This window comes from Primulina eburnea, chromosome 13, assembly GCF_022965805.1.
Source record: "Primulina eburnea isolate SZY01 chromosome 13, ASM2296580v1, whole genome shotgun sequence".
NCBI classification, from domain to species: domain Eukaryota; kingdom Viridiplantae; phylum Streptophyta; class Magnoliopsida; order Lamiales; family Gesneriaceae; genus Primulina; species Primulina eburnea.
The window spans coordinates 34,773,667-34,800,657 of NC_133113.1; the positions used below are offsets into that span (position 1 = coordinate 34,773,667).

Sequence of the window (26,991 nt, forward strand, 5' to 3'; positions counted from 1 at the left end):
TCAAATTATTAAATTAAAATTACAATATTATTTTTACTAAATAATATTAAAAATATTTTATTAATATTTTTTAAAAAACAAAACAATAATATCATATTATCTTAAATTTAATTAATTTAATCAATCAAATCAAACATTACATTAACTATCATTTTTATATATTTTATTATTAAAAAATAATACTTATCTATATACTATTTGTCTAATATCACCGAACCAAACGGTACGAGTGTTAAACTTGCAAGATTTATTTTTGCATTTTCTACATATTTTAAATTCCATAAATATAATAGTCGAAATGAGCTCTCACATATTTTCGCCTTTTTTATATTCATTTTTATATAGATATTTATACACATTTATACAAACAAATAATGAGAAATCCGTCTAGATCGTTGTTTTATATCAATTTTCACGTAGAAAAAAAAAACATAAATAAATATGGATAAAAATAGCGTTTCGATAACAGAAAAATTGATGGTGTGTACATGCATGATGCATCCAAGGCTTTTTATTTCGACAAAGGGGCAAAAGTGAGTGTAATCAAGTCCATGTAATTTGCTTTGACCCTTTGGTCAAAAGCTTGTAGGTTTTCTGAAATTTATAAATATAATTTAAGAGCAACTAAACCGTTTTTCAATTAATGCTTATTTTTTAATTTTAGCATTGTTCTTAATTTTTTGAGTGTGATCTTATTGTAGATGCAAGTATTTTCTGATACTTTGTATTCTTACAAATTGGTTGAGGGACTTTTGGTGTATTTGGATTCTGAATTTAGCCATTTAATTAGATTAGATGTATGTCTGTCAAGTGTTTGTAAATTATTATTGTTGAAATTCTTCATCACTTTTCGGAAGTAGGTAATATACCATAATCTTTTCAAATTTTTTTTAAAAAAATTAAAATTTCAAATTGCAGTATAATTTATCATTAATTTTTACCATTATGATTTTTTTTTATAATTACTAGTTACATTCTGATTACACCTAGGCTACGTTTGGTTGGAAGGATAAAATAAACTAATAACTAGTATGTAAATGATAAAAAAAATGATGGTGATAGAACTGTAATATATGATGTAAAATAGTATTATGTTTGGTATGATTTTTAAGTATGTGATAATTTTGAATTTTTATGAAATGATGAAATTGCCATTTTCTTTATTTTTTTTTTTGTTTACTCTGGCGACGGCCGGCAGCGACGTCGGTCGGCGGAAGGAAGTGGTGGTGAGTTTGAATTTAGGAGAATGATAAAATTGAAAAAATAGAATGGATTAAGAGTGAGATAAATAATCCTAGGAGTTGAGGAGATATTATTTTAGCATACCTAATATAACCTAATCATTCATAGGAGAGATTGACTTGGTTAAATAAAAAATATACCAAACAGGTGATTAGATGGGTTAAAAATAAATAAACTCACCTAATCTTACAAACCAAATGCAGCGCTATTTGATTATAAAACATCTCACAAAAAACCTATTTATTAATTATTTTCATTTGTTGTGAAAGATAAAGACAACACGTAATTTTATCCAAAGAAACAAATAGTATCTTAAATGTCGTGATATATAGTGATAAAGATATTTACATAACTAGTCTCTCTTTTATTTTCTATTATAGAACAATATATCTAACATGATATATATATATATATATATATATATATATATATATATATATATATATATATAATCATGCACACTTTTGTGAGCACCTACCATGTACATTTTTGTGAGTACCGATGAAGTGTCACTCATCCATTGGATACACAATTTTTTATATTTCATCACATCCAATAGGTGAGTGACATATCATCAGTGCTCACATAACTGTGAACGGTAGGTGTGCAGGATATCAAAACTATATATATATATATATATATATATATATATATATATATATATATATATATATATATATATATTATCGTTGCTACTTTGCTGGCAAACGAAAGTCCATAGAATCGGTACAATAAATAAGATGAGTGTGGGCCTATTGGATTGTGGGTTGTAAGTCCATAGGGCCGACTATCATAAATCATTTCCTACCAAATGGCTTGTACGGATAAAATAAATTTGGATTATTCTTGTTGGATATTATTATTATTTATTTATTTTAAAAAATCGTTGTGCACTGCACATGTATTTTCACGCATCATGATCGAATGAGTTTCCTAATATTTGGTTATGATTAATTAAGCTCAAACGATTGGATCAATACAAAAAAATCACGTGAAATTGTCTTGTGATGTAGATATTCACACACACTGATATGATTAATGAAAAATATTATTATTTATACTCAAAATATTATTTTTTACTTTAAATATGAATCGAGCTGATTCACTCACGAAAAAAGATAAAGTTCGTAAGTCTATTTCACAAGAGACTTACTTTCAATAAGTAGTTGAGCATTCCAACTCCCATTATTTAATTTTATGAAGGTGAACGTTGTTTTTATTGTATGGGTGATTAAAAAAAAGTGAAATCAAATAAAATAAACTAAAATGTAGAATTAAAATAAATTTGTTGAAATAATCAAATCAAATTATGGAACTTATTCGATATTATTGGTTGGGATTATATACTACATGATCTGCTTTATAGATCCGAGTATCTGTACGAGTGAAACTACCGTCCAAACGAAACATGATTTTAGGTCGGACTAAGAAAAATAAGGTACATGGGTGGTGGGTATGGCAGTGGACTCGATCATGTGCACGAGGAGCCATTTATTCACGAGTCTCTGTTTTGAATATTGGGCTAAGAAATTTTTTCCAAATTGTTTTGTCTTGAAAAAAATATATAACATGCAAAGAAAGTGCATTATCTCTTACAATTTGAGCTTCTATTTTACACCTAAGGTTGAACTAGACATGAATCGCAAATAATAAAATCAAATTGTCATAAGTAGTTTGGGTTAACTTACATGAAGTTAATTTATTTTACTAATTGCATATTAGTGCAGGGGTGTGGGGTTATCCGACAAATGTGACATAAGTGGACAAAGCAACTGAGAGAACCCATCGATTATAGCGCACTTTTCGTAAACAAATGGATCATGGTGTGGTTGTAAAGACAAGTGAATAAGTTAAGAAATCTTGGAAAGAAGGGTAAACACAATGAACAAACTGAAAAACCCAAGTTAAAAAAATCAAATTAATCCATCTTGAGCCCAAGTGAGAATCTTGATCATTGCTTTTGGAAAACAAATTGAACGAGCAGATCACATGCAAGCATCACTTTTTTCCAAACAAAAGGGTGGTGTAGTGAGTGTACGTGCTTATTAGGGAAACAGTGCAACTCGGGCGGAGGTAGATTGGTGAGATGCTTGGATACTAGTCTTCTGTTAATTTAACTAATCCAATTTGATTCGAGTTACGCAAAATTTAATCTTTTACAACAGTGGATAATAACTACGTATTTTATCGATTTTTTGTGCAACTAAATAATACAAAGAAAGTTCTTGAAGGTGCTGATCAAGATTCGCCATCAGACCTAACTGTGGTTAGATTAGCTCCACTATGTCCAAACCAGTAACTTTAACACCAAAGCGGACTGACCACAGTATCAAACATGTGTCCAAATCAACTGGCCTAAGATCTCATATCTCTTCCCAGTTATTTTATTTAAAAAAAAAAAAGAAAAAAGGAAAGAAAAGAAAGGGCGTTCCCTTCTCTATATATATACAAGAATATACACAATCCTTTTGTAATTGATACGAGCTTTAATTCCAAACAAACCCATCTCTCACTCACGCTCAGCAAGTACTAGTATTTTCTCTTTGAAGTGTGGAGAGACACTGCTCTGTTTCCACGGAAGAAAAAGGAGCTTATATCCCTTTGATCAGTAATAGTTAAATAAGGGGTTAATTTCTACTTAGCCTTTCTAGCCTACTCCTCCCTCTATCACAACCCCGAATAGAAAATATTTGTCAAAATTTATTTTTTGGGAGAAATTTAATTCTTTTTTCTTGAAAAAGCAGAGAAAATGATTACCGGGCATGATCTTTACGTTGTTTTAACTGCTATGGTTCCCCTCTATGTAGCCATGATCTTGGCCTACGGCTCCGTCCGATGGTGGAAAATCTTTTCTCCGGATCAATGCTCCGGCATCAACCGATTTGTCGCCATTTTTGCCGTCCCACTTCTGTCTTTCCACTTCATTTCCTCCAACGATATATATGCCATGAACTTCAGATTTATCGCTGCTGACACGCTGCAAAAGATTATCATGCTGGTACTTCTTGGATTGTGGGCAAATTTCACCAAAAATGGCAGCTTGGAATGGGCTATAACCATTTTCTCTCTTTCAACTCTTCCGAACACTCTTGTAATGGGTATTCCTTTGCTGATCGCCATGTATGGAGAATACTCCGGCAGCCTCATGGTGCAGATTGTGGTGCTCCAGTGCATCATTTGGTACACTTTACTGCTGTTTTTGTTCGAGTACCGTGGCGCCAAAATGCTGATTTTGGAGCAGTTTCCTGAGACAGCTGCTTCAATCGTATCTTTTAAGGTTGAATCTGATGTCGTCTCTTTAGATGGGCAAGATTTTCTTGAAACGGACGCGGAGATTGGAAATGATGGCAAGCTTCATGTTACCGTCAGGAAATCTAATGCTTCGAGGCGTTCACTCGGGCATGGTTCCTTCTCAGGGATTACTCCCAGGCCTTCGAATTTAACGGGGGCTGAAATTTACAGTTTGAGCTCTTCAAGAAATCCAACTCCCAGAGGGTCTAATTTCAACCATTCAGATTTTTATTCGATGATGGGATTTCCAGGGAGGCTCTCTAATTTTGGTCAATCTGATACGACTAGATTGTCTAATTTCAACGTAGCTGAAATGTACTCGGTTCAATCATCCAGGGGTCCAACTCCAAGGCCTTCGAATTTTGAAGAAAACTACGCTCCAGGGGTACAAATGAGCTCACCAAGATTCGGTTACTATCCCACACAGACCGTTCCAACTTCTTATCCTGCTCCAAATCCTGAAATTTCGTCCACTGTGCCAAGAACGGAGAAAACCCATCAAGCCCAGATTCAGAATCAAGGCAGTAAAGCTAATCACGACGCTAAAGAGCTTCACATGTTTGTGTGGAGCTCAAGCGCTTCGCCGGTGTCTGAAGGAGGTGGCGGTGGTGGCCTACACGTTTTTGGGGGACCGGATTTCGGTGCTTCCGAGCAATCCGGGCGCTCTGATCAAGCTGCGAAGGAAATCAAGCTGTTGGTCAATGATATACCACAAAATGGAGCGCCTAAAGGTGAGATTTATTTATTTTCTGATTGATAAGAGTGGAAAATGTAAGCTTCATTCAATAACGTAAAAAAATATTACTTTTTTTTAAAAAAATATAGCTCACAAGTTGTTTGATTATTTTTTTGTTCTAGCTGCTCCGCAAACTGGGGACTTTGGTGGAGAAGATTTCAGATTTGGTGGTGGAGGCAGAGATCATGGAACCGATGGCAGGGATAAGGACAGTCTCACAGCTCAGTCAAAGCTCGGGTCTAGCTCCACCGCGGACCTAGACCCAAAGATACCCAGCGATAAACATATGCCGCCTACAAGTGTCATGACTCGTCTCATCTTGATCATGGTTTGGCGTAAACTTATTCGAAATCCCAACACTTATTCTAGCCTTATTGGTCTTATCTGGTCTCTAATCTCATTCAGGTAAGATAAATCCAATCAAGAATATAATTGGATAACGAGTAAAACATTTTAGTCCTTAACTATGGAGATGCTCGATTTCAGGTGGGGTGTGCATATGCCTAAAATTGTAGCACAATCAATATCTATACTTTCTGATGCTGGCCTCGGCATGGCCATGTTTAGCTTAGGTGAGTACTCAGATTCTTGGACTGGATATTTACCCAATTTGAATGCTACTTATTTCTGGGCATATTTTCTTGAAAGTCAATTATTAACTGTTTAGGAGTTCCTTCTACAGCCAAAATTCTGGCCGTTCATTGTTGGGCATAAAATACGATGGTAGAAACAACTTTTTGAAAAAAAATAATAAGATGCAAGAAAGCAACCCGACACATGGGGCCGATAAGAATAATATATTTGCGGTCCTCAACTTGACGGATGTTGGATCGATCCCTTTAATCAAAATGAGCCATAGTGAAAAGGTGGTTGCGATTTACAGGTTGGAATTGGGTCTGAGCGCTTTGTGATTGCTTTACAGGTTTGTTTATGGCCCTTCAACCAAAGTTGATAGCTTGTGGAAACACGGTGGCGGGCTTCGCCATGGCCGTGAGATTTCTCACTGGTCCAGCAGTAATGGCTGTGGCTTCGATAGCCATTGGCCTTCGTGGTACCCTCCTCCACGTCGCAATTGTGCAGGTGACTACTTTCTCTTTCAAAGTAACATTTTACTGTGAAATTCTTATATGATTATGCATGCAACAATAACGGGCCAAATACCACTTAGGAAACCATTTTCCTACTTTGAGCTCATGAAAGATGGATCAATAATATTCTTATATTTTAAACGAGGGTTCAAATTTTATACTCAATATGCTCTTGGGACTCGGGTTTTGGGGACCATGCGCCAGCTTGTAAACGGGGAAAAATGACAAATTCTTGGTTATTTCTTGGTTATTTTTAATGTTGGGAACTGCTGATTCTCAAAAATTAACGATGGTTCTTTGGTTAGAACTTCAAGATTCTTTTAGTTTATTTATAGTACATGTTAATATATTTCAGATTCAATTCATCTGCTGCATGCATTAGCTTCAAGAAACCCTTGTGCTGTAATGTTTTTTTTTTATCCCTGACATGTGCTTGTCGATTAGGCTGCACTACCACAAGGGATTGTTCCGTTTGTGTTCGCCAAAGAATACAATGTTCATCCAGCTATTCTTAGCACCATGTAAGTAAATTTTCTCTAGTACAAGGGCCAAGCTAAATTTGATTGATTTTCATGTTTATTTATTCTTTTACACCTTTTTAATTTTCTTTCAGGGTTATATTTGGAATGCTGATCGCATTACCGATCACTCTGGTATATTACATACTTCTTGGGTTATAAGATCGTCGGACCAATTAATTCAAGGCATATATATATGGTCTAAGATGAATCCCAATATTGTCTGATGGCATCAAAGGCTGCATCGAATCATGTACTTTGTTGCAATCTTTGGATTTTGAGAACAAGTCCAGCAACGTAGAAAAAAAAATTATTTCTTCCCAAGAATTTGGAGGCAAGATAGTTGACTAAGATTATCCCTTAATTTAAGGATTATGCCCAATTTAAAGCCAAGAAATCATGTGAAGTAAGATCAAGGGAGGAAATGATGTTTGACTAACCTTATATGAAGGGGCACAAAATAGAGGTAAACATGGAAGCACGAGAGATTATCGAACTTTTTCCCCACCATTTTCCTTTCGTGTAAACGATTTCTAAACTAGGATTTTTCTTTGAATTTCCTATGTAATTTAGTGTCTTTAAGGGAGAAAAACAGTTTTTTTCCTTCATATTTTCCAAGATTTTCTTCCCCTCGTGTTGATTTTTAGTCATTGTTATTGTATTTGTTTCGTCTGCCGTGTGTAAATTACTCATCTATTACTAATTGTAGAATGGTTTTGATCATCACGCGCGGTAAAAATATCTTATCGGTAGAGTTTATAAGACAAAATGAAAGAATTTAGTGTTCAATACATAGTAAAACTAACTACATGGCAAGTGGATTTAACTTTTTACATCGAAGATAAATAACTATAAACTTTACATGTCGTTTTTGGTATTAGATATATGTTTTACATCCCTACAACTATAACTAAGGTCTCCTCGCTTGTCATATAATCCCCTCCTCTGATTCTCGAATTTCGAAATTCAACAAATCAAAGCAAAGAATAAAATGGCAAGAAAATAAAGACAATGGGGTTGGGGAGCCAATTTTCCTTTTCAATGAACTTTTAGTGAAAGTTGGACTTTTTTGGCAAAAGCAATTTCGGGGCCTTTTTCTTTAGGAGGAGTGTGTGTGACGAGATAAGTTTGCTTTCGCTTTTCGACTAATTGGTGCAAGTCCAACCCTTGCCAGCGAAGTAAGATATTAATCCACTTTTCAACTTCAATTGTTATAAATCAGGACTTAATTTTCTTGTTGCCTTTCGAAGTTCAGTGTACATATAATTTGTACATTAAAATATATTTCAGGAGATGAGTTACCAATGAATAAACAACTAGCAAATTATGATGAGATTTGGAATCCATATTGAGCATTGTTGCATTAGGTAGTTTAAATTGATGGATAAATCATGCATGCTTATCAATTCTAATTCTATAGCAATGCGACTATTCGTATCTTCACGTAACAATTGATTTCGGGTCAACTCTTTATTTCATAGAATTGACACATATCATTCATAGATTTGATACAAATGGAATCTCCCAACTATTGAAATCTTCTCTATTTTATTCTAAATCGGTGCCTACCCTTGAAAAAATGAATCGATTTATTTTGAAATTAAATGAAAATTGGGGAGAATAAATGCACATCATACGTATTATATTAATATTTCTTTTTAAAATTTTTTTTAGGAGAAATGTGATATTATGCATTAATTAAATCAATACTAGCTACATCCATCAACTACGATGGATAAAAATCCTCCATCCAATATGAACGAGAAGGATGAGATAAAGCAAAATGCGCTAAACTTGTTTGCATTTCTACTAACATGATCTAATTTTTTAAATCTACCAGAAGTCAAGATATCTAAAATGTTTAAGACTAACAGTCAATGATGGTTGAGAGCCTCCGACTTCGACGTCACCTCTTTAACAGCATTACAGGAGTACGAGAAGACACGAACATCAGAAAAGTTACCTCTCACATCAAGCATCAAACCAAAATGAATAGCCGAGAGCTCTGCCTCCAACACTGATATTAGTTTGGTTGAGGCAACAAAAATAATTCCAAAATGATTTCGAATCAAAACACCTACACTATATATTTACCAAACGAGTTAAATGTACCAAAAAAAATTTAGGTACATTTAACTGGTTTGGGATGGGATATTATGATTTGCTTTTTATGATTAATCCAAAATTACGGATAAATACAAAGTTGCGTGACACAATTGACGAGCATATTCTACCAGGTCAAAATTGGCATACTAGTCATAGAGGGGATCATCATTCTTGAGACAAAGTAAGACTTTTTACTTTATTATATTAAATACATTTAATTAGTTCAATTCGTATTAAATTCTGTAGTTTTATATGTCCATTATACATGCTCATTGTATATTCAAATTATTTCACTTAAAAAAATGTGCAAATGTATTGATTACCAAAATTAAATTTCTAAAGATTCTTATGTTCTTTATTTTATTTTTTAAATCAAAACAAACATACTCGTATCATCGAAATCACCATTGAATTTATAATTTTCGATAAGCAATAATGTTACATAATAATTATTTTTTAACAAAAAAATACATTATGAGTGAGAATTTGATATATGGTCTCAAATACTAAATTAAAATGAAACTGCCCCAATTGGGATCGATAATACAAGTTGTAACCAGTCAAGTGTTTAGGCAAACCAAACTATCCAAATTCCCAAGATGTATAATACGGTGTCGTATTACGTGGGAACGCATACAGTCACACACGCACATATGTGTTGGTATATATTTACGATCTTCTGATTTACTTGATCATTTATCTTGGTTGGCCTGAGGACCTCAGCCTAGGTCCTAGTTCGGCTCGATGAATATTACGATACATCCGTTTGGTTTGTCAAATGAGACTCATGGGCCGAGTTGAGAAGCTTGTGGTAGCCGACTGACCGAGGTGAAAAGATAGAATTGTTGATTAATGTCTAAGTTGAATGAGAGCTAGCTATTCTAGGAAGATTAGGGAAAAGGGCTGGGTTCATGCTATAGATGAACATGTCTCATAATCATTAATATGTCAATCAACGCATATGTGATATAATATAGATATGGCAAGACTAAAAATAGCGCGAGTCTACGTCTTCCGAAATCATAAACATGTTAATCGGTGCATGTGGAACCTTTGGACATGACAGGGTTAGAAGATAAAGCATAAGCAGATGTCTTATTGTATGGAGTTTCTGGTCTCTCATATCCAAATTATCGTCACAGTTTTTTTAATAAATATTCGTGTTTGTCGTCTGACCATTTGATCATTCATTTCATATTGCATTTCATATGTATTTATATATTGTGAATTTTTTCTTTGGTGTGTCCAATAACGAGTCGAATCGAAAAACGATGGAAGAACGATGCATGTGGCTCGGATATCTTGGTGCATGGAGACAATTCCAACATCACACTCCCCCCAGGAATTTAATCGAAAGAGAGGAGCTCATTACGATATTAAATTAAGGTTATTGAATAAAGATAAAATAATTTATATTTTAAAGTTATGAAAAATTATAGTTGCATGGAGATCAATATTGATTTGATGTGTATATAAATATTTGACATTATCGTTGTCCCAGCTACGGTACAGTTTCCCGTTAAAACATGCCGGTATCCGGTTCTGTATTTCTTTCCCCCAAAAAAGAGAAATTAAATTAACTAAAAATAAAAAAAGAAGCTATTTATATCTATTATGATACGTCTCGAACCTCAAGATTGTGACCAAACCTACAAAATGCAATTTAGAATTCAAATAATCTATCGATCACAAAAACAAATCGACGAAAAAAATAAGAGTGAGTTTATCACTTATGTGAGACCGTCTCACGGATTTTAATATGTGAGACGGGTCAAACATATTCATATTCACAATATAAAGTAATACTCTTAGCATAAAAAGTAATACTTTTTCATGAATGACCCAAATAAGAGATCCGTCTCATAAATACGACCCGTGAGACCGTCTCACACAAGTTTTTGCCAAAAAACAATAACGATTTAGAACCGATCTTGGAGGTTGACGTCTCATACAAGACTCGTAAAATCTGGGCAACCGAAATATTTCTTATGAATTTTTAAGAAACATATATATTTTTTTAAAAAATATTTATCATATATATAAATATATAGTTTAATATAGTTATTTTATGTAACCAAATTTCTGGTGTAAGCATGCATTATTGAAAGGATAGGAATCCAAGTTGGAGTGGGGACTGAGAAGGAAAAGTTTGGCAGAAGAAAGAGATGGAGCCCTCCAAGAGTTGTGAAATTAACTACTTTTGTTTTTTTTTTTTTTTGCTTTTAACAAATATAATGTACCACTAAAATACATAAACAGTCCCCACTTTGATTGTTTGGGATTTGGAGAAGTGTTCGCCCTTGAATTGTCACAATTTTATTGTTAAGTTTCGACGTGGTTTGATTTGAATAAATATAATAATTTTTATTTGTCCGATGAGCTTTGCATATGATGTGGAAATAAATACACGGAAACCATTTTATTAGCTTGTATACTATCGCTTCTTGAATCTTTAGGAGTTATCTCAATCATACAAATGATAATGTATTGATCATTTGTCGTGTGCGGGAGAAATTCGAAAGGGGAGATATATAAAATAGTTGATAACAAATTATTTCGCACTTTTTTTATTTTTATTTTTAAAAAGATTTTTGCTTGCACGATTCCGTTCCAATGGTTGTAGTCCAAAAGTTGTGAAGGTCAAAGACATAAAAACATAGATATACCAAGCTTATTCGTCAGAGGTGAAAAAGGTTCACTGTAACAGCAATCTATCGGCTTTATTTTCCCATAAAATGATCATACTACAATTATTAGTGGTCTCGGACCATTAAATTCAATTCCGGATATATAGATGAGAATAAATACGTGCGAACAAGAAGATATATATCAATTGATGAACTCTTACATTTACAAACGCATAACAAGGACGTGCCATATAAATAACAAATAATTATATAGAGACAATCATCCGTACCTAATTGAAGCTTTTTGATCGGTGAAAATAAATTATATAATACCAATAATAATATCCTGTAATTAATATTACTCTTAATATATATATAATATTGTTGGATAAATGATGAGTAGTGAATGAAAAAGACGTCGAAGTTGTCTCATATTGGGAAATGTACCAAATAAAATCTTCTTTAGTAGCTCCAAGTTTGAGCTAAGGGTTTGGATCCCAAAGAGTAACAAAAAATTTTTACAAGGGAGAAGACACCGATTGGCTAAATTTCGGTGAAACACACAAGCTCGCGCACGGCTAGCTAGCCAGGTTCGGTGCGATCTCTTGACAATATTAATCTTTTTAGACAAAGTTTATTTGGAAATTAATTTTTATTTTAGAAAGGCCAATGCACTCTTCAGTTAGTGCTTCAGTCCAAACCAATGCGTTTCGAACCGCTTCCCTTCGCATAGAACACGCGTACCATCAGAGAAGGGTGTGTCACATGACTTATCACAGAAAGGTGCGTCCTTGACTTATCATATAAGGTTGTGTCCTCTGTGCAGAAGGGCGTGTCCTCTAGGTGTGTCATCTGACTCATGTGACTCACTCTTTAAATATTCTCTCTGCAGACATTTATCATACACTTTTGCATACATTTTTGTTGCATTCTTTTTCCTCCAAAACTTGAAAGTTCAGGCATATCTTTGTTCGCTGACATTTAGAACTTGTAGTGGTGCGTTTTCTGTATTAAATTTGTTGTTTCTTGAGGACGATTGTAACTCTATATAACACCTAAATACGAGAAACGTTGTCTTGCGGGAAAAAAAGTTTTCTTTGCCTCAACTTGTACTGTTTTTTGTTCCGAAGATCAACAAAAACACTAATAACAAATATTTTGTGTGTGTGTGTGTGTGGAGAGAAAGGTAGGTCACGATCATTGTAGGGTGAACAACAGACATGGTATAGAAGAACGGAGCCATCACTGGGTTGGGACCATATATAAAAGGTGGTGGGTCGGGGGGGAAAAGGCTGAAAAATATTTGCTTTTACTATTATATATCAATCCAACCTATATATAATAATGCACCTTCCATTAACGTTACATAATGTAATTTGAAACAAGAAAATGGATAAGAGATTAAAAAAAAATTATAGAAATAATATGTCAGAAAACATTTTCTTTTCGTTATCAAATTTAATAGTAATATAACGTCTATTTTTCTTAGTTGATCACAACACATACATACCCATCGTGATAATTATGGACGCAATTATTGAGGCATTTATGTATAACGTGCCTTCGATTAAGTCAATTTGTATGATTGAAGAAGAAGCAGTATGGGCTTGAAATTTGACAAGTTAGCTGGTCCAGTCCAGCACACACCCAAGAAAAAACTTGTGGTTACCAATACAACCAAGTTAGTCATATGACTCACTTTGGTCTCCATGTGGTAGGTCCATTTTACAAGGAAAAAATTTGGCTCCGGTTGCTTTCTTTTCTAATGACTTGGTTTATATATGGACATCTTATCGTCACATGCATCGACACATATAATTTTGATATATTACACACTCACTCACATTAGCAACGGTGATATGACACTTACCTATTGAATGTACACTTGGTGGTTTTCAAGGTTTTATTTTTTTGTGGGAACTTAATTCAGTAGTCTTTGAATTTGCAACTCTATAGAAACGGGTGGGGGGCACTCGATCCCTTTTTCGGTCCTTTCTAATATGAGATCAGAAAAGTACTGATTGTGGTTCCTACATCAAAGTATGACTGAATATTTGTCATTTTATCAAAAAACTATAGTTGGTGCTAACGATGTAATTCAATTATTTAAACCATACAATAATTCAAGCAACACATTTTGATTGTTCTACTTAATAAGGACAATTATTGTACTCAACACATAATAATTTTTTATTTATTTTTTAAATGAATCAAATATGAAATCAAACAGAGCACATGACCACCCAACGGTGTAACATCCACGAATACTTGTGGTCTTAGCCTGTAATATGCAAAATGGGCCATAAACTGTGACCCAATGATTGAAACTTTGTTACTATTTTGGAATATTGAACCATAAAAGATCCGATCTGTATCTATACTTCAATCCAGCTATTCGCCTCAAAATCCACATTGCAACAGCAGGCCCAGTTTCCTAACAAAATAGACTAGACTAGTCCTGTCCGGTTTAGGAAAAACCCATTTTTCTCTTCAAAACACAATAACGAATTATTAAAACTAAAATTCACCATTACTAATTATTTATGGTATTTCTCTATCAAAACTCATGCAAATTACCAAACATAAAAAATAAAAACACATTATGGATTAAAACCTTTTAAAATCAAAATTTCAGTCATTATTCTAAAATTTTGAAGTCAATACATACACATACAAAAACGTAACCTACAGATCTGGATCGTTTCGGGTATTTATAGATGGGCTGATGCGTAGGGTTAAATGGCTAAAGGCCCAACACAGAGAAAGGGAAACAATAGTGTTTGTTTAAACTTTACCAAAACAAAAACAGTTCGCAAATGAAGATTGTGGTAATTGTCCGTTGCAGTTTCAATGAAAGCTATGCCTAAGTTCTATGTGCTGTCCTTCCTAATTAAGGACAGTTGCTTTTGGACAAAAGTGTGCTGGTTTTACCATTAAAAGGTGCACAATTTTTTTTTATTTATTTTTAATTCTTTTATCCTATAATCTCAAAATCCTAACCCTAAAATCTTAGTCTTTCTTATGTTTTTACACCATTTTAGAAGGTTCAAATTCAGGCACTTGGAAGTCGATGATTTCATACTTGTTTAATTATTGGGATATATTTTATTTTCGAGAATATGCCATTGTTATATATATTTCGGGTAAAAATGAAATTTTGACGTTTTGTAAAAGGAAAAAAACATAGATTTTTGGTTAAATAAAAGCATGACTTTATATAAATTTTGAACATGATTTGGATGTGACTTGTGAGCATAGAGACAGTGGTATTTTATGCATGACCTTGCTTGTTTATTTGGAATTATGATCCACGTATGGAGTCTATATGAATCTTGATGTATATGTTTTTGACACAATGGAGGAAGATAGGTCTTATCTAAATATAGTCTAGGTACTCACACAAGAGGGACCACAGAAATCTTGGGGTCTCACTCTTTCCACTATGCCACGAGATTATTGGGATGAATCTTGATAAATTTATATCCATTCACAGTAATATTGCCTCTAAAATTTTGATTTCACTAATTAAGTACTGCTAAATATAATTGTAAGTATATTAAAAGATATACTTTATTTGTATAATATAATTTTCTATTAAAGAAGAAAATAAGAGTAGCTAGAAACATCTGATTAGCGTATGCACATTTCAAGGAAATGGAGAGGGGCAATATTTCAATATCAGAGTAAAGATACTGGTAAAATCTCTTAGTTATGCCATCAGAAATTAAATTGCGAGGGTAGAGGCAATAAAGCATTTGTTGAGTGTGAAATAAGAAAATCAAAATTACAACAATATTGAAGAACTTGATTAATCTATTAGTGACAATCAATCTATTAACGAAAAATGATAATTAAAGAAGAACTTAATTGATCTATGAAGGAGACTTCTGATAGAAATTCAACCTTCAATTATGAATTAATTGAATAAAAAGAATAAAATGCATCAGTAAAAAATTTCTTAAACTTGAAGTCGATCGATCAACAATTATTCCAGCCAGTGCCAATGGTTACACTGTATTCTCACAAAAAAAAAAGAAGTTCAACATTAAGGTTCAATTAATTTTTTGCTTCCAACATAATAAAATGATTACTATTAAATTTACAATTAAACATATTTTTCCATTATTATTTGATTTGGGTATTCTATATATTTACATTTTGCATTTGAACTGTATATATTAAAAAAAAATTCAAAAAAGTCCCCTAAATGAAAAAAAAAATAAAATTGAAGCAGCCAAGAACTTGAGGCCTGTGGGATCCAAGAGTACTTCAAATTTATCCTACAAAATATCAGGTATGATTCGACAATTGTCGGTTATATATGTACTGCATGGTAAATACAAAACAATCAATATTACAAGATTGCATTAAATGAACGTGTCCTAACCCCCCAATGAGGCTATAAAATTAACATTTTGAATTTTTTTCCAGTACATCAGGTAAAAAAAAAGTAACTGGTCCAGTAGCCATAAAGTACATATATATTTGTGCATATATGAATTGCGTGATTCAAGAACAGTTATTATCAAAAAATAATCTCACTTAGCGTATGAAGTCTGTACGTGTACTGCATGCTCCACCACCAGTCTCGTGTAGTCACTTGGAGCTCTTCCTTTTTTTCACCCATAACAAAGTTAAAGGTATTGATTCCCATGCGAAGCCTTGGCAAATCAGCAGTCCTTGCTATTTATACCTCACGTTCGTTGTCATTTCAACCTTAAAGTACTCTTAAATGAACCCTACTTTCATACTTGGATTGAAACGATACTTCGACTTTTTATATATTAGTAATAGTAATTTCGAACTAATTCCAGAAGTTTAAAGCTTTCCAAAAAATAATATCAGCCCTTTCTTGCATGGATATCAAGAGAATGGCAGATGGTATGCATGGACCAGCAGAAAACTCAACCATCGATGATTTGGGTACTCAGAAGGAATGCTAAAAAGTCAGTCCTAATTTAAAAAATTTAATCAAAGATTTGAAAACTTTGTAATTCTAATATATATAGCCACTATATTTAAAGTTTCTTGAAAAAAGAGACTCGTAAGCAGGAGGTGCGCACAGTTAATATAATATCCCCTAAAAATGAACGCGGGCAATGTTTTTACATACATATATAGTTTCAGCGACAATAATTTTTCTTCAATGAGATGTAATTACAAACTAGAAGTCTCGGAATGAAGAAATTTATCATTTAAAAAAAAGCACATAATTTTAAATGAAATTTATGAAGGGGTTTCAATGTTTTCTTACACCACCCTCCTCACACAAGTTTATTGCGTACATATATATATATATGTATATATGTGTATATATATATATATATATATATAAGTGTGTATGGGTGTTAATTGTATCTTAGTGATTAGAGGAAAAAACAAATCTATAGCAGGTGTGCACCTAACAAAACGATCTAAACATTATTTACTTCATGTACGATTTAGTATGACCATGTGATAAGGACAAGATATCCAAGAACGTCCTGGGACAATCTAAATCTAAATCTAAAATCGGACCATATTATATAGTTCTGTACTATGTTACATGCATTCTGGTGCAAAAACTTGCTTTATTTGGATGAAAGATGTACGAAATCATAATTAAGAACGAACTAACTTTATTCATGATGAAAAATAAAACAAGAACTAATTAGCTAGGGTTTTGTTAAATTTAAGGTCGAACAGACAACGAATCAAAGGTTGATCGCGATTGGACTGCTCACTTGACAAGGAAAGCATGGAAACCACTCACCTGCTCGAACCTGATCGATCTAGACCACCACCAACGAAGAAGAACGATTCACAAGAACTCATCACCCGAAAAAAAAATTAAAGAAATTAAGATGTACTGAGCTAGCTGCAGCTTGAAATCAATATCATTTATGATCAAGATTTTTCTTCGAGTGATGGTATGGGAGGAGATGAAGATGGGGAAGATAGATAAGGTTGTGAGAATGATCAAAGGCTAAAGCGAGTTCTTCGAGGGGATTGGTTTCACTTTCTCTGGGTCATTTGGCAGACTTTTATAGGCCAAAAATATATGAATCGAGGATTGTCTCTCGTACGTGTGTGGGGAGCAAATGTTTTCATGGCACACGTGTGAGAGTATTTGACTGACAGGTGAGATTCGCTTCTCCTTGTGCTTTGCCTCAATTTCACCAACCCGTTTCGAGTAACTAATTAACAAATGAATTCCCATTTAATTCTTTTTGTTACTGTTACTTAATGTTTTTGAAATTCTAAAAAAAAAAACTTCTTTCAGGAACACTAAAATTTTTGAGTTCTATCAAATCCGATCGGGAAGCTAATTAATTGTGTTCGATTCGATTATTGTATATCTTTCTATGTTCCAAAATTATTTCAAAATTTATACTTCCAAATAAAATATATGTTTATTTTTTGAATCTGCACAAAATACATAATGTTGTAAAACAAAATCGCGGGTGATAATTAAAGCACATTAATCCCTGAGCATTCCCATAACCTGCCTTCCGTACGTTAACTGAACATATTTAACACCTCAACAAATGGCCACTGTAATTCGTCAATTAATAAAATTACAGGCCTTTCAAATTTCTGGGCATCACGAGTAGCATTATCCATGTCTCAATTCTAACATTATCTGCAATTTATTTTTGATAATCTAGGTTCATGCAATATATGACAATAACATAAACGGCAAAAGCATTGTGTGTATCAGATATCAATATTGTCTCATATGTTATAACACCTAATTAAAACATGGATCGAAATAATATATCACATAAATAAATAACTTAAACAAAAATAACTTGGAGATAATTATTAACAAGTATAAATATTCGTTCAATGTCTCATGGTAAAATAATCACTAGAATAACAACTTGAGTTTACAAAACTAACACTAGTGATTCTATGGAAAATTATATTTCTTAACATGTTAAGGAATCAAATTGCATCATAAAACAAATAAATAACCAGATCTAAAACGAAATTAAGGAATGCAAAACGATGTGCCGAAAAATTGAAGCAACGAAACAAAATTTTCAATCAACATTTTCACAAGTGTTGTTTCTAGATGTCTTCAACAACCACGAAAACACGTTAAAATTTGATGCCTACATATCATGGTAAGATAGAGTTTATAAGGAAATAAACACTTTTAAGCATGTCAAATTATAAATCTAGAGTCAATCTCTATAAAAGTCTATAAAAGCAAAACTAATCCGGGGAAGATTTTGTTCCCGTCGCCAGAAGCTCATGACTGAGGCATTTAAAATCCATTTCATTTAATCATAGCTTCATAACTAGATAACAATTTATATTTTAATTATTTCTAACAAAAGTTATAATTTTTTTATATTAATTTTATATTATTATATCGTCCTAATCATACATGTGAGTTCCTCTTTCATTAAAATAATTAGGTGGGCACTTACAACTACCCATGTCACAAAAGCCATTTAGAGGAAGGGTAAGTACACATGCAAAAGTTCCCATCAAAATACTAAGAATTGAATAACAAATTTGGAGATTTTCAAATTACGAGCCTTTATTTTATAATATAAGAATAAAATAAAATATATGATATTTGCCATTCCACCCCTTTAATTAGTTTGGTTGGTCCTTTAATGAGCTACAACGTTATTTGCTTTGGTTTCGGGATTCTTGGGGAATTCAGTGGTCAGAGAACCAAGAGTGTGACGCACCGCAACTTACGAAATTATAAGTTGAAATTTTTGTGAACATTAAAATAATAATAATTTCAAGGGTGAAGTTGCATATTGATCGGCGTCAAACTAGTTTTTCATGAAGAAAACAAAATCTTACCCCTAACCAAATGTACTTTTATATGCACTTATTTACTTATAATGACTCTCATCCATGATTTAATGAGTAGAAAACAAAATTTATTTAAAAAAAACGATTTTAACCTTTTGCCATTTGGAAATCTATATGATATCCTGTGTATCCGACCTGATCCGATCTGACCCAAACAGTTCAAAGTCCGAGACCATTTACAAAAATGATGGGTTCAAACTTAGTAAAAGCCAAAAACCTTACACAAAGGCATAACTGATCTCAGCTCGGAAAGAGTCTCCAAAGAAGTGAAGGACCGATCTGATAAAAACAAATAAAATCCCACCAAAGTAAAACACCTTAACAAATCTATTGCGATAAAAATAAAACCAAAAGATTTAGGGGCGCATTCAAAATTCATAATTTGTCACATATAAGATGAGATTAGGATAAATTTTGTCATATATCTTGTATTTTAAGGACTTGTTTGATATCTCTCATGTCTTTTACACATTCACTTATTACTATCATTGGCACTATTTTTATCACACACTCAAGTCTTGTACATTAACTTATTTTAAGAAACTACGCCAGAAATATCTCCGACCCCTCTATCTTTGTACATACGTGCAGATCCATACTATTGTTCAGTTCGGCCCACATCCGAATCCAAAGTATTTTTTTTGGGTCATATAACTATATAATAGAAATAGCGATTTCATATAATAAATAGGTAAAATTTTAAGTTTTAATCTTTTCGAAAATTAGTTTATTTTCAAAATCAATTATAATCCTATTTAATTTGTGAATCCCAAGTATAGGGTATGGGAGTATGGAACCAAGTGGACGTGATTGAAGGTGTCGCACACCTACCACACAAACTCGTAACTCCCACCAAACATCCTCTTGTATATGCCAATTTCACCAACCAACATATACAATTCTTCTTCTTTCTTTTTTTTCCCCCCAAAAAAAGAGCTTTATATACTCCATATCCCATCTTTATTTTCCCTCGGTATGCATAAAATCATGTATACTATTATATTAATTCAAATTATAATTATTAATATTAATAAATATCACATTGTTTCAGTACTGGCAGATTCTCCGTTAGCCCCACGTAATTTTAGAGAAAATTCATAAGAACGCAATAATACATCGGAACCCCCAAAAATTATTATTTTTTTTATATATATCGATCTCGTTCTATCATTTTTCATTATATGAAAAATACAATTTATTAGCTCTCGAAAAAAAATATAGTAATTATTTATCTATCAAATTAGTTACGTATTTGTAGGAAAAAATATTTAATGCTTGAGGTGAAATTATTTTCGTTAGGTTTTCTTCTTTCATGTTAACGCAGTTGTCTGTCCCTACATAAATTCTGAAAAGGTAAAGGAACATATATTTTGTTGTGAATAGTTTAGAAGTGAGCAATATGGACAATCTGATCTCTTAAATTAAAAAAAGTTACGTATATATTTTATATATATTATTACTTAACAAATGTAAAGAGAAATTAAATTATTGTATTCCTCAAATATTTCAATAATTAACGAGTTCTTGTTTCTTATTCATAATTATATTGCGATGAGTATTGTAACGAACCCGGATTCGAAATTTTAAGAAAACATAATAAGAGATGAGCAATATATGTTTTTCGATTGAATAAGACCTGCCACCTTTTGGATAAAAAATGTATAGAAATTGAACAATTGAAACTTAACATACAATAGCTATCAAGTTGGCCTAGTAGCTAGTGTCGACGACTTGTAATTCATCTGATACCAAAATTATAAATTTAAAACAAGATCTCAGGTTGAGACCTAATTGTAACATTCTCTTTCGCCAGCTAAAAAAAAATCACTTGTAGTCAAGTTCTCGTAGATCTTAATTAACCTATGATTTCAATTTCTAATTTAACATGATTTTTATTTAAAGCATTCATTAATTTTGAAACTAACGTGACACCACCTACCAGGGAAAAAAATCAAGAAATATACCCACAAAATCTATGTAATACATTAATCATATGCCTATATCTGTATTTTTTTTAGAAATATATCTGTATTATATAACAAAACTACCACCTCCAACTTGGTCTTCCACCATCCCCCGCCTACCACGGCTAAGGAGAAACGAAACACGCCCACCAACTCTCATTTGTAAATAAAGTAGTTTATTCATTAAAATCATCCCATTAATTTTGCGACCTCAAATTAAATTTTATAGTTGATGCAGCTAAAATAAATGAGGCCGCGTAGACTGTGGATGCGAGATCCGACTGATTAATATACTGATTCACTTGGCTCGTAAATTATCTCACCTGACTGGTAAATGGATATATGTATACAATATATAGTTAATTTACGGGGCATTACCTACGTCACGAACACTCGTTAAGCGGGCGTCGAGAGGGTTCTCGACGTAGACACTCTGACGCTCAAGTCAGTAAGCAGTTCAAAGAAAACTCAAAAAACTAAAGAACGTTTATAAAAATAAGAGCATACCTTGAATAATGTGGGAGTTCATCTATTTATAGATTTTTAGGAATGTCTAACAGGCTTGGACTTTTGCAATAATAATTCAAATTCTCGGCCTCGATAATATTAAACTAAACAAATAACTAATTGAATTAAGCTTATTAAATTGGGTATTAATCCAACAAATAATAAATCGAGTTGGATTTAATAATTATATTGTGCTTGTACCCTCAATCAATAGTAATAGTATATAAATATATAGGTATACACAAATATATTATTAGAAATTGATACGTAAATTTTCTTTAGTAGAATTTTAGAATAACTTCTTTGCACAATCTTATGAAAATTTACATATATATTGTTTTGATCGATCGGAAAATAAAAAAGGATGATGAAAGATTTAGAAGGTTATTCGCGAATATAAAAATTTAACTTTTAAATATACTTTTGTTAGTTTAATGTTTGATTTTCCTATGAAATATAAAATATTAATGATGATTTGTTAATGTGACATACGTAAGCATTGAATAGAATTTAATATATATGGTTAATGTATCGATCGATCGGCATTTTGAAAGCCAACAAACTTGCGGCCATTTATTGTTAGTCATGAATTTTATGTTCATCAGTATGTTTATATATGAATTTTACTGTAATTTAAATCTAATAAATGCAGAGGTGATAATTATATGTACGATACGAATGAAAATACAAATAATCGGATATATTTAACTAGATGGTTGATATATATATATATATATATATATATATATATATATATATATATATATATATATATATATATATATATATATATATATATATATATATATATATATATATATATATGCAAAATCATTGACTTGTTTTGATCGACAAAATTCATGTGCACTCTCTCTAATAATAAATGTGGTGAATTTCAAATAAATTCAATATGAGCTTCATTTGAAATTATTACTTCAAATAATTATCAAATTAAATCATTTTTTCCAAATCAAATCAGTCAACCAAGCACAACCTAATGTTAGCTATCAGTAACCTTTTGTAGGTTGATTTTATTGATTCATACTTATTATTCTGCTATATATATATGCAATAATTCTGAATGCACAATCAATGAATTTGTCAATTTCTTTGGATGCATGAATTTTTTAAGTGCAAAGTTATAGAAATTAAAACGAGGCATTACTTTGCACTATTTTGTATATATTCAGCTTCCAGTACTCCCATAAATATCTATGGACCACATATATAAAGTCAGGCAATGCAAATGTAAACCAGAAAAAATAAAATAAAAAAAAACTCAATATTTCTGATATCAATTTTAAAGTATGTTGAAATGTCACTTTGATGGTTCTGAAAAAAGAAATAGTTCCTACCAACAAAAAAGTATAAGAAAAAGGAAAACAAAGAATCAATTTCTCTATATATCTTCTTCATGCAGTACAACATTCCTCCACTTTTAAAAAAATAAGATGAATGCAACTCATGACCAGTGGCTGTATTACCATTATATATCCAAAAGGTACTAACATTTCCTCTTTAGGAAAGAAAGTAAAGAAAAAAATTGTCTTTTTCTTAAAAATAAATAAATAAATGAATAATAATTCTATATCATGGACAAATGATATAATCAACAGGAGAGTTATAAACCTTGGTTTCTTTGAAAGGGTCCAATTTGTTATGGCACGGGGATGCACTTGAAGGAGGCACTGGTCCCCTCGGCAGCCGGTTTTCGAACAAATTTCGAAAACTCTACCCTGCATCGCTCTCGTGCTCTCTCCAACCGAAACCATAGATACGAGTAGAAGGAGCAGAATGAAACAGACCCTGATCTTTACCATGAGAACGAAATTATATATTCTTGCGCTATCGATGCAAGAATCCTAGCCAAAAAAAATATTATAGGGGTGAACTTGTTAGTAATCGATGCAATGCAAGAAAAATATATATGTTTTCAAGTTCGATATATATAGTTTGAACGGTAGAATATCTATGTTGGATATATATTGAAGAAAGTCATGGTATGCAGTGGCAGCCAATATAGATTTGAAACCAGGAAGGAGATTTTGAATTATACGTCTTTGAAGTGGATTAATTTACTATTTAATTAATTGGACAACTGTTTTCAAGATTGTATTTAATCTGAAATGTGACATTACATTCAGGAAAAAAATAGACAGTCGTGGCGGCTAAAACTGGACATTTATCGCTTTAAAACTTTGAATTGAATGAATTTTCGGGCTGACAATTGACATTAAAATGATTTTTTTATTCAATTAACTTGTCAGAATTTTGAATTCAATCCATTAAGTTCGTTTTGTTATACTAAATTTAAATTTTTACATTTCAACAATTTTCGATGTCATGTCATCATTTTTCGATCTTATATCAGCATTTTCTATTATCACATCAGCAATTGGACAAAAAAAACAAAAATTAAAATTTAATGTATAAAAACAATATTTAAAAATTTAGTAGACTAAATCACAAAATAAAAAATGAAAAAAATTTCCACACACTGTATTCAGATCTGGGTATAAACCAGATAAACGAACCGGCCCAAAAACAATTCAAAAAAATCATAATTTAGATTTATGGCTCGGCCCAAAAATGGTGAAATGTCATCCAGCATTTCTTGGAGTCGAGGGAGAACAATTGTCATTTAATTGCCAACGTTTCGTTGTGAGGATGAAACGCATTTGGTTTCGTAATTTCGTGAAATGGAGAAGATATGTGTAGGTAAAATTATTTTAAAAAATAAAATTAAATCTTATTCTCATATTTCGTTTTTCAGTATTGAACTCTGTTCTACCAGGAAACAAGCATCATTTGGCAGACGGTTGTATGTTAGTTTTCATTGAATAAGTCAGAGATGTCAATTTTGTTACCGCGAACCGAATGGAACCGGTTCGGTTTACGCAAGTGGAAAACTTGACAGTGGTTGCGTAAAGTTTAAATTTTTTTTAATCTTTCGCGTTTACGAAACATCCATCGCGTTCATTTTTGTGTGGGATTCATAGATATCAATTTTAGCTTTTCAAATTAAAGCGAACAAGTGCCCTATAGTAGTAAATCATGCTCCTCTATGTTTATTGTGAACTAGTTTTATAAAAACGATACATACTCTCTCATAATTCCCACGCTGAACTAAGAATCTCAGCATCCAGAATTTTTAATGTACAAAAACAACCAAACTTTTCCGAGAAATCTCACGCGGAATTCGGAGAGATGATACAAAATATTGGATATGTAATAATCAATCCCGATTTTGGTCTTGGCTACTAAGACGCCACGGCCAGTTGGATCTCTCCTTCATGAATTGGCATAAATCCCACTCGTTTCTGCAGAAAATGACAAGAATGAAATAATTCAATGACCGAAATAGGGAAATTTTGATGCAAACGGTATCTCGTCTCGGAAATCATGCATTTCATCCTTATCGAACCATTAGCGATTTGGACCACTCATTGTCACATCATAGGTAACATATTCAAACGACAGGCACGTACAGGTAAAATAAATTATTTTTATCGAACAAACATATAAATTTTTAACAAATGATGAAAAAATTAACCAGAAATGTTTCAGGTTGGAATGACCATGCCATTTACTACATTTGAATTTCAAAATCTCGTACGAGAGAAACAGGTTAATGTGCAGCAACTTCTTGCATTTAATATACAAACAAACCGCTGAACTTCGAAAACGATAATTTGAGTATAATTCATATCAGCATAATAAGTTTAATTTATTATTGGAATGAATGTCCCGGTCGTGCACTGACCAGTCAAACTGAATTATGAGAGAACTCTTCCAGCGATTACTTTGGTAATAAAACAGTTTCAGAAGTTGTGTAATGTCAACCTTATCAAATAATAAGTAATAAGAAAAAACATTTCCTTCCAAATCAAATATTGAAAAAGTATAATACTTTTATTCTTAACTTATTTGCGTGAGGATTAGCAGCTTTATAATTATTTTCGACGCCCGTAAAAATGAAATAATCTATAAATATACACTTTCTCAGCATGTATGGATTGTTATTGCATATAATAATAATAATAATAATAATAATAATAATAAATAAATTAATTAATTAATAAAAGCACGTGATTTCAAATGGGAAGCCCCTTAAAACATGCCATGAAATCTGGAATAATATTAACAAAAAAATAGATAATAATAATGATAATAGTAATTGGATAAATAAATAATAAGTAAAAACTAACCTCGCGAGCTTTAGGGGCCGCTTTAACGGCATCAAGATCCCGCCGCCGCAACTCTCCGCTAGCCGCAGCTGGAACGCTGCCGCTCCCCATGTAAAGGCTAATAATTTTCTCCGCCACCTCATCCTCACTCTTACTCTCCGCCATCAGCCTCTCCACTTCGGCCTTGGGCAACCTCACCTTCACCCTCACTCCTCCTCCTCCCCTCGCTCTTTGTTCCTCCTCCTCGGACGCGATGCTCGGCGGCTTCATAATCGAAAGATCAGAAGACGATCGCCGCGCCAGCAGCAAGCTCTCGAGCCGATCCTTGGCGCTCATTTGAATCCCCGATCGCACCCTCCGAGTGACCCTCTCCTCCGGAAACTCAGGCAGCTCCACAAGAAAATATAGCCTTTTCGGCTTCAGCTCCTGCCCCGGATCCAACGGCTTCGCCCGGATGCCGTAATGCTTAACCGCCTCCGACTCCAACAAAACGTGGCCGGGGTATTTTTTCAAAACCGAACCGGCTTGCACTGGAGCCTTCACTTTGAAGGTTTCGCCATTGATTTTCATCACTTTCACGCTCTTTCTTCCTCCCAAACTATTCCCCATTATCACTAATTTGGACCCTTAATTTTCGTGATTAAAAGGCCTACGATAATTGAACTATAAGATGGATGAAAGATTGAGAAATGGTAATGTTTTTATGGAGGTTTGTTAATGGTTGGGAGTTATGGGATATTGAAGGAATGAGCTTGAGCTAGGCCGACGGGGTCAAATAAAGAGCGCAATTTTGAAAAACGGGACGTACCTTTGACAATTGATCAAGTTCCATCTTTATGCCTTTTTTTCCATCTAACAACCATCATATTGTATTTATCAACATATTGATAAAGTGGACAATTAC

General features: G+C 32.7%; 2 protein-coding genes and 1 long non-coding RNA gene across 3 annotated transcripts; 1 reads left to right on the plus strand and 2 right to left on the minus strand.

The window, feature by feature from the left end:
- The first annotated feature begins 3,698 nt into the window (after positions 1 to 3,698).
- Positions 3,699 to 7,598, plus strand: LOC140808820 (auxin efflux carrier component 7-like). Its single transcript, XM_073166104.1, has 6 exons — positions 3,699 to 5,264; positions 5,392 to 5,674; positions 5,756 to 5,841; positions 6,192 to 6,349; positions 6,802 to 6,878; positions 6,971 to 7,598. The coding sequence occupies exons 1-6, from the start codon at positions 3,992 to 3,994 to the stop codon at positions 7,035 to 7,037; spliced, it is 1,944 nt and encodes a 647-aa protein (XP_073022205.1). The 5' UTR covers positions 3,699 to 3,991; the 3' UTR covers positions 7,038 to 7,598.
- Positions 7,599 to 15,456: 7,858 nt separating this feature from the next.
- Positions 15,457 to 17,609, minus strand: LOC140810801 (uncharacterized). Its single transcript, XR_012113301.1, has 2 exons — positions 16,151 to 17,609; positions 15,457 to 15,888 (listed from the first exon to the last, which is right to left on the minus strand). It is a non-coding gene; the product is annotated as an uncharacterized lncRNA (long non-coding RNA).
- A 7,339-nt stretch (positions 17,610 to 24,948) lies between these two features.
- Positions 24,949 to 26,920, minus strand: LOC140810744 (uncharacterized protein At1g66480-like). The gene is made up of 2 exons (XM_073168626.1): positions 26,109 to 26,920; positions 24,949 to 25,220 (listed from the first exon to the last, which is right to left on the minus strand). The coding sequence occupies exons 1-2, from the start codon at positions 26,694 to 26,696 to the stop codon at positions 25,161 to 25,163; spliced, it is 648 nt and encodes a 215-aa protein (XP_073024727.1). The 5' UTR covers positions 26,697 to 26,920; the 3' UTR covers positions 24,949 to 25,160.
- Between the last annotated feature and the right edge of the window lie 71 nt (positions 26,921 to 26,991).

Bases quoted from the DNA above. Each gene is read 5' to 3' on its own strand.
- LOC140808820 (XM_073166104.1), top strand. From the start codon at position 3,992: ATGATTACCGGGCATGATCTTTACGTTGTTTTAACTGCTATGGTTCCC. The intron at 5,675-5,755 runs GTAAGATAAATC...GCTCGATTTCAG, and splicing joins TGGTCTCTAATCTCATTCAG to GTGGGGTGTGCATATGCCTA. The intron at 5,842-6,191 runs GTGAGTACTCAG...ATTGCTTTACAG, and splicing joins CATGGCCATGTTTAGCTTAG to GTTTGTTTATGGCCCTTCAA.
- LOC140810744 (XM_073168626.1), bottom strand. From the start codon at position 26,696: ATGGGGAATAGTTTGGGAGGAAGAAAGAGCGTGAAAGTGATGAAAATC. The intron at 25,221-26,108 runs GTTAGTTTTTAC...CATTTTCTGCAG, and splicing joins CGGCCCCTAAAGCTCGCGAG to AAACGAGTGGGATTTATGCC.